We start from the raw sequence: 14,565 nt of genomic DNA, 5'->3' as shown, positions 1-14,565 counted from the left end.
CTTCTTTCATCCTTGGCCCAGCCAGTTAGATACACCACAGTCCTAATGAGTGAACCGAGCTCAAGATATGTGTATGCCAAGTTAGGACTCATGGAGAAATTCAAGATACCCTCAGAAATGATTGAAAAATATGCAGAAGTATACAACACGACAGATTTCTAAAACTCAAATGACCTCTTGTTCATCTCCTATTGTAAGTGCAATTCTTCTTTTTTCCTCTCTGAAATTTGAAATTGTTTTGGTTCTGCCCATCATTGACAACCAGCGGTGCCATGAAACCTACCTTCCTGTGCTCAGAAGGAAGGCTAATGAGAGATGCTGTAAGTGACAAAGCAAAGCAGCACTTGGCTTACACTGAACTCCATACCTGAGCGCATAGCCTCTTTCTGCATGCTGCCATAGTCATGCCAGTCCTTTCTTCTCAAACCATCTGTCCATGCATAGAACTGCCCATCTCCCAGGCCCAGTGGGAATGTCTGTGGAAAAGGAAAGTATTCAGAGCATAAAAAGGAGGTAGTTCCTTCTGTGTGGCTGGTAAACACAACCAGATGCATCATAGGCAATCAAAAAGTACTCCAATAACTGATTCTCCCCATCCACTGAAAAGAAAGTCATTGCTAGTGACCTGAGGGACACATTTTAAAACCTTTTTTCTGCTTTTAAAATAAGAGCCTGTGTCGCACACAACACCTACCATTTCCAATGTTATTTTATCCAAAGCCTTTCATAATTTAGTGTACCACTTCATTTGAGCATAAACACCTTGCCCAAAGTATAGATGGTAGTAGGGCTATTGCTTTTGTATTAAAAGGAAATACTTTTTTTGTGTGATTTGTATAATTTCCACTCATTTTGACCAAGTACTTCTGAATGGCCTGGTGACAATATTAGTAAGCATTTGTTGAATGCTCACTGTGTACCAGGTACAAAGACACTCTATGTATAGAAGATCCTTTGGTTGTTACAAGAGTCTTTGACTGTAAATCTCCATGTATCTGCCACTTAAACAAAGGCCCAGAAAAGTATAAATAAAATAACTTGAATGAAACCACAGTGGCTAAGCCAGGACTTAGGCCAGTTCAATTAAAATCAAAATTGGGGTACTAATGACTATTAAATACTGCCTCCCATCAAGAATTCTGTTAAAATACGGTGTGTGGTTATGCTTACAGTTGAAATGATCGCCGAAAAAACAATGTAGTCACAACATGCTCTATGGTTTGGTGAAACTCAGTGTGTTCTAATGTTACCTTGACTATTATTTTTGTGCACATGGCTGAAGCTGCTTCTTTCTTTATGGTGTTTATTTTGGTAATAAATAGAATGTTTGGGATGAAGCTTATCTTCACAATCTCAAAAGTCAAGATAATATAAAATAAATGTTTTCATATTCACAAACCAGTTTCCCCTAGTTCATTTTTGGAAATAATACATCAACAGAATAAATAGAAAAACACTTTTGAAAGTTTCAATTTAGGTAAAACAGAAGATGAAAAATTTCAGTGAGGAAAGTTTACCCTAAGAACCTTTCCAAATAAAAGGTCATGCTTCTTCATCTGAAACAGGACAACTATTGTGCTTATGAAAAAAGTATCCACTTCAATCCATGTTTACGGCTTATAAAGCTTCCTCTAGTTTGGAAAGAATAAAAATGGATCTGAATATTTAAAAAATGGTAGTTAAATCAGAGGAAAGACTTTCCAGATCAGGTGACTTTTATCTAAATATATTATTTAAAATGTTCATTATAGTGGTAAGTTCAGGAAAACAACAACAGGGGAATAAACATACAAGGATGATGGTGAGTTTACAAAAGATATTAAGAATAAATTTTGAAAGGAGGATGACAAGAAAGAAAAGATGGAAAAATTAACAGGAATATAATAAAAATAAAAGAAAGTGGAATAAAACAATTTTGAGGTTTAATGCCAATACAAAAAAAACCTCATGCATTTTTTTCTGATTGACATTTATTTTATAATTGGAATACAGTTCTAGACAAGAGAAGATTTGGATCAAGATTATTCTCAAAATAGTAAAAATGTACTTCCAGCAAGAGCTTCCATGATCTGAACCGCTGGTTCATGAAGTCCTCTAGGCTGGGGTATGATCACGAAGGACTTTCACTACATCCTCCAATGACTAAATAAAGATGACACAGCAGCAGACTCATTGATGTGAAATCTATAGTGCTGTCTGGGCGATACCTTCTGTGAGGCAGAGATGGTGCCTGAGGCCATCCTGTTGGGGAGGACGGTTCTTCTCATTAGAGACACTGGGGCTTTATGGCATCTTTCAAGGATTCCTGGCCTGAAACAAGGGCCTCTGTGTGAACTATGATGTCCGGAAGGCCACTGTTTTAGTTCAGTGGCTAAGCTGTGTCCGACTATTTGCAGCCCCGTGGACTGCAGCACATCAAGCTTCCCTGTCCTTCACTATCTCTCACACTTTGCTCAAACTCATGTCCATTGAACTGATGAGGCCATCCAACCATCTCATCCTCCATCACAGGACAATGGGAGGAACAAAGATGGCAGCTGAGCAGTGGTTCCAGTGGGAAAGAGAGCATGTCTTCCCAGCATTTGGGAAAGGGAGAGCGTCAGTTTTAGGACCTTGACCTAGTTGTGCACAACACATATGTTGCCCAGGGCACACAACAGTGTCATGTGACAGGAGATGGACGAGGGACTAGAGATACCCAACAATGGCCCCACCTTCTCCCCTTGCTCAGTGATGCACCCGATTCCAGGTATGATGCATCTCCACAGACCCACTAAGCAGCAGGACAATGGGTCCCAGTGGACAATGAGTGGTTTCCCCTCACCATGGGTGTCAGGTAATGCACCCATCCCTATAGGCTGTCCCAGGTCAAATCTCAGAGCTGTACCTGCCCCAGGTGTCATGGGGCTTGGTCTTCTCAGCTCACAGAACACTGATCCCCAGTGAGAGTTGGGGCTGGCTGTCTCCCTTCACTTCTGTACCTTTACAGTGCTGGGTGCTTCTGCAGGGGTCCCTGGTCTGGCATACAGCACAACAGGCTCCATGGGTTGATTGTTCAAATGTCTTAAAACCCAAGTGGTACCTCAGTCTCTCCAGCCATGTTGTTTCACTTGTTAGTAATTTAACCCATGGCTTTAGTATTCCATTTTTTCCTTTCTACAAATCCTGCTACTTATAGATTACAGGAAAGATGGAACCTCCATCTGATGCTGAGCTATTTTGCCCAGTCTTGTGCATCATGACCTGTGAACATGTCTCCTTGTCCACCATCATCTGACATCATCTGGCTTTTTACCCAGCCACATGGGGCTGTTTAAAGCACCTGAGGCTGGGCATATAATACCTATTACGCAGAGTTCTTGAATGGTTTCTCCCATTTCCTTAGGCCCTCAGGGAATTCATTTTGTTTGATAATTACCATTCTGAAAGAAGTACATGAAGGCTTATTTCATATGCAAAGTACATCATGAGAAATGCCAGGCTGGATGAAGCACAAGCTGGAATAAAGATTGCCAGAAGAAATATCAATAACCTCAGATATGGAGATGACACCACCCTTGTGGCAGAAAGTGAAGAAGAACTAAAGAGCCTCTTGTTGAAAGTGAAAGAGGAGAAGGAAAATGTTGGCTTAAAACTAAACATTCAGAAAACTAAGATCATGGCATCTGGTCCCATCACATCATGGCAAACAGATAGGGAAATAATGGAAATAGTAAAAGACTTTATTTTGGGGGACTCGAAAATCACTGCAAATGGTGACTGCACTATGAAATTAAAAGATGCTTGCTTCTTGGAAGAAAAGCTATGACAAACACAGACAGAATATTGAAAAGCAGAGACATCACTTTACCAACAAAGTTCTGTCTAATCAAAGCTATGGTTTTTCCAGTAGTCATGTATGGATGTGAGACTTGGATTATAAAGAAAGCTGATTGCTGAAGAATTGATGCTTTTGAACTGTGGTGTTGGAGGAGATTCGTGAGAGTCCCTTGGACTGCAAGGAGATCAAACCAGTCAATCCTGAAGGAAATCAACCCTGATACTCATTGGAAGGACTGATGCAGAAGCTCCAGTATTTTGGCCACCTGATTGAATGAGCTGACTCATTGGGAAAAACCCTGATACTGGGAAAGATTGAAGGCAGGGGGAGAAGGGGGTGACAGAGGATGAGATGGTTGGATGGCATCACTGACTCAATGGACACGAGTTTGAGCAAACAGGAGGAAATAGTGAAGGACAGGGAAGCCTGGCATGCTGCAGTGTCCAGAGTCAGACATGACTTAGTGATTGAACAACAACGAATCCATATGACTAGGAAGAAACACAATGATCACATTAGGAAAACCAGTCATGGATCTTAGCAATGTTTTTTTTTTTTTCCTCCTCTCTCCTCTTGTAAGGGAAACGGAAGCAAAAAAAAAAAATTAAATGGCCCTAATTAAACTTAAAAGCTTTTGCCCAGACAAAGAACCATCAACACAACAAAAAGGCAAACCATGGAATAGGAGATGATATTTACAAAGTATACGACTGATAAGGGGGTTAATAACCAAAATATGTAAACAGCCTGTATGACTCCACTTAAAAAAAAAATCTTATCAAAAAATGGGCAGAAGACCTGCAAAAACAAAGGAGAGATACAGATGGCTAACATGGAAAAGTGCTTAAACCTGTTATTAATAATTATCAGAGAAATGTAAATCAAAATCACAATGAGATATCATCTCACACCTGTTAGAATGGTGATTATCAAAAGGAATAAATCTGTTGTCTAGGAAGTGGACAGAAGGGAAAACTCATACAATGTTGGTAGGATTGTAAATTGGTGCAGCCACTATGGAGAACAGATGGGGGATTGTACAAAATTAAAACTAGAACTACCATATAATTCAGCAATCCAGTACTGGGTATATATTTGAAGAAAATGAAAACAGAAATTCAAAAAGGTATATGCACTTCCATACTCATAGCAGTATTATTTACAGTAGCCAGGACATGGGAGCAACCTAAGTATTTATCAACAGATTAATGGATAAAGAAGATGTGCTATATATAATACATACAATGGATTATTACTCAGCCATAAAATGAATGAAATGTTGCCATTTTCAACAACATGGATGGACCTGGAGGGTATTATGCTTAGTGAAATAAGTCAGAGAAATAAAATAATGTATGATGTTACTTACATGTGAAATCTGGAAAATAAATCAAATGAAAAGAAAAACAGAAACAGGCTCACAGATAGAGAGAAAAATGTAGTGGTTACTACAGTGGAGAGGGGTGGAGGGGCAAGACCAGGGCAGAGGAGTGATAGGTACAGACTAGTGGTAAAAACGAAGATACAAGAATGTGGTGTGCAGTACGGTGGACAGTGCCAACATTTTACAAAAACTTTAACGAGTACAATCTACACAAATCACTGTGCTTTTCACTTAAAACGAATATGTCATTGTACATCAACTCTAGTTAAAACTTTTTTTAAAAAAATGCAAGACTCACTCACAAAACGTTTCACGATCTACAGTAGACCCTTTTAATTAATTTATCTTTCTGATGGGTAATGACCAAAATAGAGATTAGATGTGTTTACATTCTTTTCACCTGCCAGAAAGGTAGGTGCGTGTGTGTGTGCATGCCTGCTCAGTTGTGTCTGACTCATTTGTGACCCCATGGACTGTAGCCCACCAGGCTCCTCTGTCCGTTAGATTCCCCAGGCAAGAATACTGGAGTAGGTGGTCATTTCCTCCTCCAGGGGATCTTCCCAACCCAGGGATCAAACCCGTGTCTCCAGCACTGGTAGGTGGATTCTTTACTGCCAAGCCACCTGGAAAGCCCAGAAAGGTAGATGAATAAACCTAAATCAGTCCCAGGCCATTTGAATAGAACCATCATAGTTCTGAAAGCTTGCAAGTCTAAGTGTTAGTCGCTCAATTAAGTCGTGTTCAACTCTTTTTGCCACCCCATGGACTGTACCCTGACAGCCTCCTCTGTTCATGAAATTCTCCAGGCAAGAATACTGGAATGGGTAGACATTCCCTTCTCCAGGGGATCTTCCCAACCCAATGATCAAACCCAGGTCTCTGGCATTACAGGCAGATTCTTTACCATCTGAGCCAAATTTTGACCATCAGTAAATAACTCTTCAGAATTCTGGCCTTTCCTTCCATGAGAGCCATATCCAAGGCCAGGTTCATTTGCTCCTCTCCTGATATGGCAACCCACTCCACTGTTGTTGCCTGGGAGATCTCATGGAATGGAGGAGCCTGGTGGGCTATGTTCCATGGGGCCACAGAGAGCCAGACACGGATGAGGAACTAAGTGCTCACATACACACACACACACACACACACAGGCACACACAACGTATTGAAGAACTCTGGATCTGGGGCCAGAAGACATAAATTAAGGTTTCAAACCATATGAAAAAAATGTACATTTTCTCTAGGCCCCTCAGCTAACTCATATCTGAAATTAGAGTAATAAAAATAATACCTGACTTATCCCCTTGACAAGTATTTTCGAGTAGCAAATCAGATAAAGTATCTGAAAGGCCTGGCAGATCATAAAGTGATATATAAATGTAAGTTGTTTTAACGATCTTTCCTATTTTTATAGAGGTCGAGTTATTCCCACTGCCCTTGAAAAGTTACAACATAGTTGAAGAGACAAAACTTATATACAGTAAGCAAGTGATGAAGTATGTGGTCCAAAGTATACTATAGGAAATGTTAATATGGTGATGGGTGTGAATTCTTACATTGGACGTCATTAAGTTTCTTATATATTATTGCTATTGTAGAAATGTTCTAAGCAATCACACATAGAAAAAGTAATACAATTATAAAAATAGTAATATAATGAATGACATGGCTGTAACTGACATTCTTGTAAAAATCTATCCTCATAACAGTACAAGGTGAATTCAAGTTCAGAGATGTTAAGGTCACATAATAAAGTCCTCCAGAACTCATAAATAATAAGTGGCAAAGTAGAATTTGAGCCACACCCATCAGCCTTTAGATCTTACAGATTACTAAAACTACGCTGAAGAATGCTCAAACTACTGCACAACTGTACTCATCTCACATGCTAGTAAAGTCATGTTCAAAATTCTCCAAGTCAGGCTTCAGCAATATGTGAACCATGAACTTCCAGAAGTTCAAGCTGGTTTCAGAAAAGGCAGAGGAACGAGAGATCAAATTGCCAACATCCGATGGATCATGGAGAAAGCAAGAGAGTTCCAGAAAAACATCTATTTCTGCTTCATTGACTATGCCAAAGCCTTTGACTGTTCGGATCACAATAAACTGTGGAAAATTCTGAAAGATATGGGAGTACCAGACCACCTGACCTGCCTCTTGAGAAATCTGTATGCAGGTCAGAAAGCAACAGTGAGAACTGGACATGGAACAACAGACTTGTTCCAAATAGGGATAGGAGTACATCAAGGCTATATATTGTCACCCTGCTTATTTAACTTATATGCAGAGTACATCATGCAAATGTACATCTGGGCTGATGAAGCACAAGCTAGAATCAAGATTGCCGGGAGAAATATCAATAACCTCAGATATGCAGATGACACCACCCTTATGGCAGAAGGTGAAGAAGAACTAAAGAGTCTCTTGATGAAAGTGAAAGGAGAGTGAAAAATTTGGCTTAAAGCTCAACATTCAGAAAACTAAGATCATGGCATCTGGTCCTATCACTTCATGGTAAATAGATGGGGAAACAGTGTCTGACTTTATTTTTCTGGGCTCCAAATCACTGCAGATGGTGACTGCAGTTGTGAAATTGAAAGATGCTTACTCCTTGGAAGGAAAGTTATTACCAACCTAGATAGTATATTAAAAAGCAGAGACATTACTTTGCCAACAAAGGTCCATCTAGTCAAGGCTATGGTTTTTCCAGTGGTCATGTATGGATGTGAGAGTTGGACTGTGAAGACAGCTGAGCACCGAAGGATTGATGCTTTTGTACTGTGGTGTTGGAGAAGACTCTTGAGAGTCCCTTGGACTGCAAGGAGGTCCAAACAGTCCATTCTAAAGGAGATCAGTCCTGGGTGTTCATTGGAAGGACTGACGCTAAAGCTGAAATTCCAATACTTTGGCCACCTCATGAAAAGTCTCTGATGCTGGGAGGGATTGGGGGCAGGGGGAAAAGGGGATGACAGAGAATGAGATGGCTGGATGGCATCACCGACTTGATGGACATGAGTTTGAGTGAACTCCAGGAGTTGGTGATGGACAGGGAGGCCTGGCGTGCTGTGATTCATGGGGTTTCAAAGAGTCGGACACGACTGAGCGACTGAATTGAACTGAACTGAACTGAACTAAAAATACTCTAGTATGGATATTTCTCATGATTCCTTCATTATCCACTTTTTCAGTCATTTACAAATGTTAGGATACAAGTAAAAGGATATAATTAAAATATCTTCTTACACCATATAAAAATGAACAGAAATGTAGGCATACATCTAAATGTAAGACCTGAAATCATAAGAGAACATAGGCAGTATATTCTTTAACATAAATTATAAAAATATTTTCCGGATATGTCCCCTAAAACAAAAGGAAATAAAAGCAAAATTAAACAAAGTGGACCTAATTAAACTTAAAAGATTTTTCACAGCAAAGGAAACCATTGACAGAATGAAAAGACAAACTATGGAATTGGAGAAAATATATGACCAACAGGGGTTAATATTCAAACTATATAAATGACACATACAATTCAATATTTTTTTAAAAATCAAGAAATGGAAAGAAACGACTTCTTTCCAAAGGAGACATACAGATGACCAACAGACAGGAAAACTTCTCAATACTGATAATTTTAGGAGAAATGTAAATATAAACCATAACGAGATCACCTCACACCTGTCAGAATGGCTATCATCAAAATATATACAAATAACAAATGGTAAACATGTGGGGGAAAATGAACCGTGTTCACTGTTGGTACAATGTAAACTGGTGCAGCCATTGTGGAAAACAATACAGAGGTTTCTAAAAAAACTAAATATAGAATGACTATATGATCCAGCAATCTTATTCCCGGGTGTACAACTGGAAATAAAAACAGAAGCACTTCATTGGAAAAGATACATGAAAACAATGTTCATAGCAGCATTACTTACAATTGCCAAGATATGGAAGCAAACCAAGTGTCCATCAACAGATAAATGGATAAAGATGTGGTACATATATACAATGGAATACTAATAAGTCATAAAAAGACTGAAGTCCTGCCATTTGCAGCAATGTGTATGGGCCTAAAGAATATTATGCTTAGTGCAATAAGTCAGATAGAGAAAGATGAACACTGTATGATATCCCTTTTTATGTAGAATTTAAAAAATAATACAAACAAATGCAGGCTTCCCTGGTGGCTCAGATGGTAAAGAATCCAACTGCAATGAAGAAGGTTTGGGTTCAATCCCCACGTCAAGAACATCCCCTGGAGAAGTGAATGGCAAACCACTCCAGTATCCTTGCCTAGAGAATCCCAGGTCGTAGAAGCATGGCAGGCTACAGTCTACGGAGTCGCAAAGAGTCGGATGTGACTGAGCCACTAACACTTTCACAAACAAATATATGTGCAAAAGAGAAACAGATCCAGAGACACTAAAAACAAACTCGTGGTTACCAGTAGGGAGATGGAAGGACAGAAGGGTAAATTAGGAGTATGGAATTAAGAGGTAAAAACTACTGGGTATAAAATACATAAGGGACATTGACATATTTTACAAACAGGGAATTATACCCATTATTGTCTAATAACTTTCAATTGAGTATAATAAGTAAAAATATTGAATCACAGTACTGTATACCTGAAAGTAATATAATATTGAAAGCCAACTACATATCAATCAAAAGGTTAAGGAATAAAACTAGAGAGACAGGTAAAGTCAAAGAATTTCACAGACAGAACTTTAGATTCAGTGTACTGGGCATTAAAGAGTCATTAATGACTTTCAAACTGAAGAGCAAAATGATCTCATGTGATGCAGAAGTTACTTCTGTTCTAACATCCTCTTCCTTTCTAGGTTTCAACCCAAATACAGAGCATGCGAGGAGCCTACAGTAACCTACAGAGAAGGTTCTCCATGTTTGCATACCCACAAAACAGACTGATAAGTTAATGTCAGGATACAAAATAATCACTTTGGTAGACAGAACTATCTTCTTCTTTCTATTCTGTTTAAATTCTCAGATGTGACACTGTTAACATAATTCCAAAAAATGAACAGAATTAGATAAAAATAAGCCTGAGTTAGTGGTGAGTCCTGAAACCACCAGTCCATCCTCTAGACTTTGTAAACATGGTGTGGGAGGTAAAGTTAGGACCAAAAACATATGAAGCAGGAAGGAGGGTACACCATGGAGTGCCCTCCTTACTTTTAGATCTTAAAATCTGTGTCGCCATATCAAATACCTTGATTTTAAAGTGTTAAACAAATTCAAATACTTATAAAACAGGGTGGCATTCACCATTCCTAAACTCAATATGTCAGCAAATTTGGAAAACTCAGCAGTGTCACAGGACTGGGAAAGGTCAGTCTTCATTCCAATCCCAAAGAAAGGCAATGCCAAAGAATGCTCAAACCACTGCACAATTGCACTCATCTCAAACGCTAGTAAAGTCTTGCTCAAAATTCTCCAAGCCAGGCTTCAGCAATATGTGAACCGTGAACTCCCAGATGTTCAAGCTGGTTTTAGAAAAGGCAGAGGAACCAGAGGTCAAATTGCCAACATCCGCTGGATCATGGAAAAAGCAAGAGAGTTCCAGAAAAACATCTATTTCTGCCTTATTGACTATGCCAAAGCCTTTGATCACAATAAACTGATTTATTGTGTGGATCACAATAAACTGTGGAAAATTCTGAAAGAGATGGGAATACTAGGCCACCTGATCTGTCTCCTTAGAAATCTGTATGCAAGTTGAGAAAAAACAGTGAAAACTGGACATGGAACAACAGACTGGTTCCAAACAGGAAAAGGAGTACATCAAGGCTGTATATTGTCACCCTGCTTATTTAACTTATATGCAGCATACCGACTCTTTGTGACCCCATGGACTGTAGCCCACCAGGCTCCTTTGTCCGTGGGATTCTCCAGGCAAGACTACTGCAGTGGGTTGCCATTTCCTTCTCCACTGATACACATGTGACACCACCCTTATGGCAGAAAGTAAAGAAGAACTAAAGAGCCTCTTGATGAAAGTGAAAGACGTGAGTTAAAAAGTTGGCTTGAAGCACAACATTCAGAAAATTAAGATCATGGTATCCGGTCCCATGACTTCATGGAAAATAGATGGGGAAACAGAGGAAACAGTGACAGAGTTTATTTTTGAGGATTCCAAAATCACTGCAGATTGTGACTACAACCATGAAATTAAAAGACGCTTACTCCTTGGAAGGAAAGCTATGACCAACCTAGACAGCTTATGTAAAAGCATAGACATTACTTTGTCAGCAAAGGTCCATGTAGTCAAGGTTTTTCCTGTAGTCATGTGTGGATGTGAGAGTTGAACTATAAAGAAAGTTGAGCACCGAAGAATTGATGCTTTTGAACTGTGATGCTGGAGAAGACTCTTGAGAGTCCCTTGGACTGCAAGGAGATCCAATCACTCCATTCTAAAGGAAATCAGTCCTAGGTGTCCATTGGAAGGACTGATACTGGAGCTGAAACTCTACTATTTTGGCCACCTGATGCAAAGAGCTGACTCATTTGAAAAGACCCTGATGCTGGGAAAGATTGAGGGCAGGAGGAGAAGGGGACGACAGAGGATGAGATGGTTGGATGGCATCACCGACTCAATGGACATGGGTTTGGGTAAACTCCAGGAGTTGGTGCTGGACAGGGAGGCCTGGCATGTTGCAGTTCATGGAGTCACAGTTGGATATGACTGAGCTACTGAACTGAACAGAACTGAACTGAAACCAATGGCCAGGTGTATGCCATACTCTTAATCAAGACCTCACTTAGCCTCACTCACAAATTGACAGCAGTGTCTTTTATTTGGTGTAAATCTGACAGATTACCAGCACCCTGAACAGATACATGTATCCTAGGTATCCACATTGGTACCTCAGTTTCTGAGAGCACAGAATGGTTTTTTTCATGTATTATTTTAATGAAACTACCTCTACAATGCGGCTGTGTAGGTAACTAAACACTGTTCTGAATTTTATGTTGAGCACAAAAAGACAAAAGACCAGGATCCCAGATTTTTTTTTCCTGATGACCAGCAGTTACACTGACCACACACCTTGCTTGATGATGCTTTGTAATATTGAAATAAGTTATTTTTATGCATATTTCTGGGTGGAATTTGTTTGCAAAAAAAAGAATGCTATCATACTCATGCTTTAATAATACCAACATCTTATTTTAGATGCCTATATTCATATAACATAGAGTGAAAATATTAGTCTCTCAGTTGTGTCTGACTCTTTGTGACCTCACGAAGGGGGGTCTGCCAGGCCCCTCTGTCCATAGAATTCTTCAGGCAAAAATACTGGAGTGGGTTGTCATTCCCTTCTCCAGGGGATCTTCCCGACCAGGGATCAAAACCAGGTCTCCTGCACTGCATGGGGAATCTTTACTGTCTGAGCCATCAGGGAAGCTATCATGTAATATAAGAAACACACAATTTAAGACTTCTAATAACAGCTCTTGCTTCCTGCTCTGATCTCTCTGAAACTATGATTCTTAATCTTAGGGCAACCATTTTAGAAGTTTTATGTGAAGATCACAATAATTTACTGTGCTCCACATGGTGTCCACATGACTCTGATTCAAGTCCTTTATGTAATACCTCATTGTTTTGTTCTTAATTTAATTTTTAATTGGAGCAAAATTGCTTTACAATGTTGTGTTGGTTTTTGCCATACAACAATGAAAATCAGTCATATATATATTATATATTTATATTTATATCCTCCTTCTTGGCCCTTCCTCCCCTCCCCCAATCCTACTCCTCTGTGTCATCACAGAATCAGGCTGGGCTCCTTGGGCTATTTATTTTACACATGGATGTATATATATAAAGTCAATGCTGCTTTCTCAATTAATCCCACCCTCCTTCCCCTACTGTGTCCACAAGTCTGTGTCTCCACATCTGTGTCTCCATTCCTTCCCTGAAAATAGGTTCATCTGTATAATTTTTATAGATTCCATATATATGTGCCAGTTTCACAATCTGTATGGAAACACAAAAGACCCCAAATAGCCAAAGTAATCTTGAGAAAGAAAAACAGAGCTAGAGGAACCAACCTTCCTGACTTCAGACTATACTAGAAAGCTACAGTTATCAAGACAGTAAGGAACTGACACAGAAATAGAAATAAAGACCAATGGAACAAGACAGAAAGCCTGGGGATAACCCAAGCACATACAGATACCTAATCTTTGACAAAGGAGGCAAGAACATACAATGGAGAAAAGACAGACTCTTCAGTTAATGGTACTGGGAAAACTGGATGTTAAAGCATGTTAAAAAAAAGTGGGGGAGCCTGAAACTATTTCTCAATGAGTCTTTTATTCTTTGATTATTGGAAAAATTTAAACATGTGTTTTCACAAAGGTCATATGACTCTCATTGTATGAATTATTGGGATATTAGTGAAGAATTTTTGAAGATACCTCCCTGTTTAGATCAAATGCATGTCCAGGTAGCAGAAATAGAAAAAAATGGCTGTTGAATTCCTTTTCTATACTGTTAATTTGTATATTTCATTAACATTATAGCCAGAAATAATTGTCAGTAAACCAAACTTTGGTTAGTAAGTAACCAGAGAGATTAGTAGTAAACTGTTCACCTTGGAGTAAAGGACAACATGATGAAGAGAGAGTTTTTAGTTAAAGAGGGCTTACCTGATGTCTCAGACAGTAAAGAATCTGCCTGCAATGCAGGAGACTAGGGTTCTATCCTTGGGTTGGGACGATGCCCTGGAGTAGGAAATGGCAACCCACTCCAGTGTTCTTGTGTGGAGAATCCCAGGGACAGAGGATCCTGGAGGGCTACAGTCCACAGGGTCACAAACAGTCAGACAGGACTGGGCAACTAACACTTTTGTTAAAGAAAATTGACTGAAGTACCTAATTAAAGCTGCCCTGATATTAAATAGGGTGAGGAGCTCAGCAGTCATCATAATCCAGCCGACAGACCCTACCTCCGTTTAATCATATGATGCAGGAGAGTTGTGTTACTGACCCTCAGAATTATTCTATATTTACTTTTTGCATCACAACAGAAACATGTCAAGTCAGCAGGAAAGCCCTCCACATCCTGATTCTATGCAGTAGCACACCTCAGCAAAATAGTCAACAGATTAGCATCTTACAAAAATGACACATTTTCTGAGATTTACATCTATCTCAGAGTATTCTCTTTGTGATTCCTAAGGGGGAAGATAAAAACAATAAAGAAAACAGTACAGAAGTAGATGACATTTCTAAGAAAATTGAAAAGCAAAGAAAAATCATGTTGAAAAGACAAATTCTTATTAACCTTCAAGAATCAGCTGACCCCCAGATGATGGAGAATCTATAC

General features: G+C 39.3%; 1 protein-coding gene across 1 annotated transcript in view; it reads right to left on the bottom strand.

The window, feature by feature from the left end:
- Positions 1–14,565, bottom strand: part of GALNTL6 (polypeptide N-acetylgalactosaminyltransferase like 6) — a 1,544,427-nt gene that overhangs the window by 1,027,081 nt on the left and 502,781 nt on the right. The window contains exon 2 of the mRNA XM_055428017.1: positions 368–476. Coding sequence (XP_055283992.1) covers positions 368–476 — 109 coding nt within the window. The remainder of the gene's footprint in view (positions 1–367; positions 477–14,565) is intronic.

This window comes from Moschus berezovskii, chromosome 7 (assembly GCF_049115385.1).
Source record: "Moschus berezovskii isolate FMDL1 chromosome 7, NW_MosBer_1.0, whole genome shotgun sequence".
Classification (NCBI taxonomy): Eukaryota; Metazoa; Chordata; class Mammalia; order Artiodactyla; family Moschidae; genus Moschus; species Moschus berezovskii.
The sequence above is the reverse complement of the archived record's forward strand: the minus strand, read 5'-3'. Positions and strand labels throughout refer to the sequence as shown.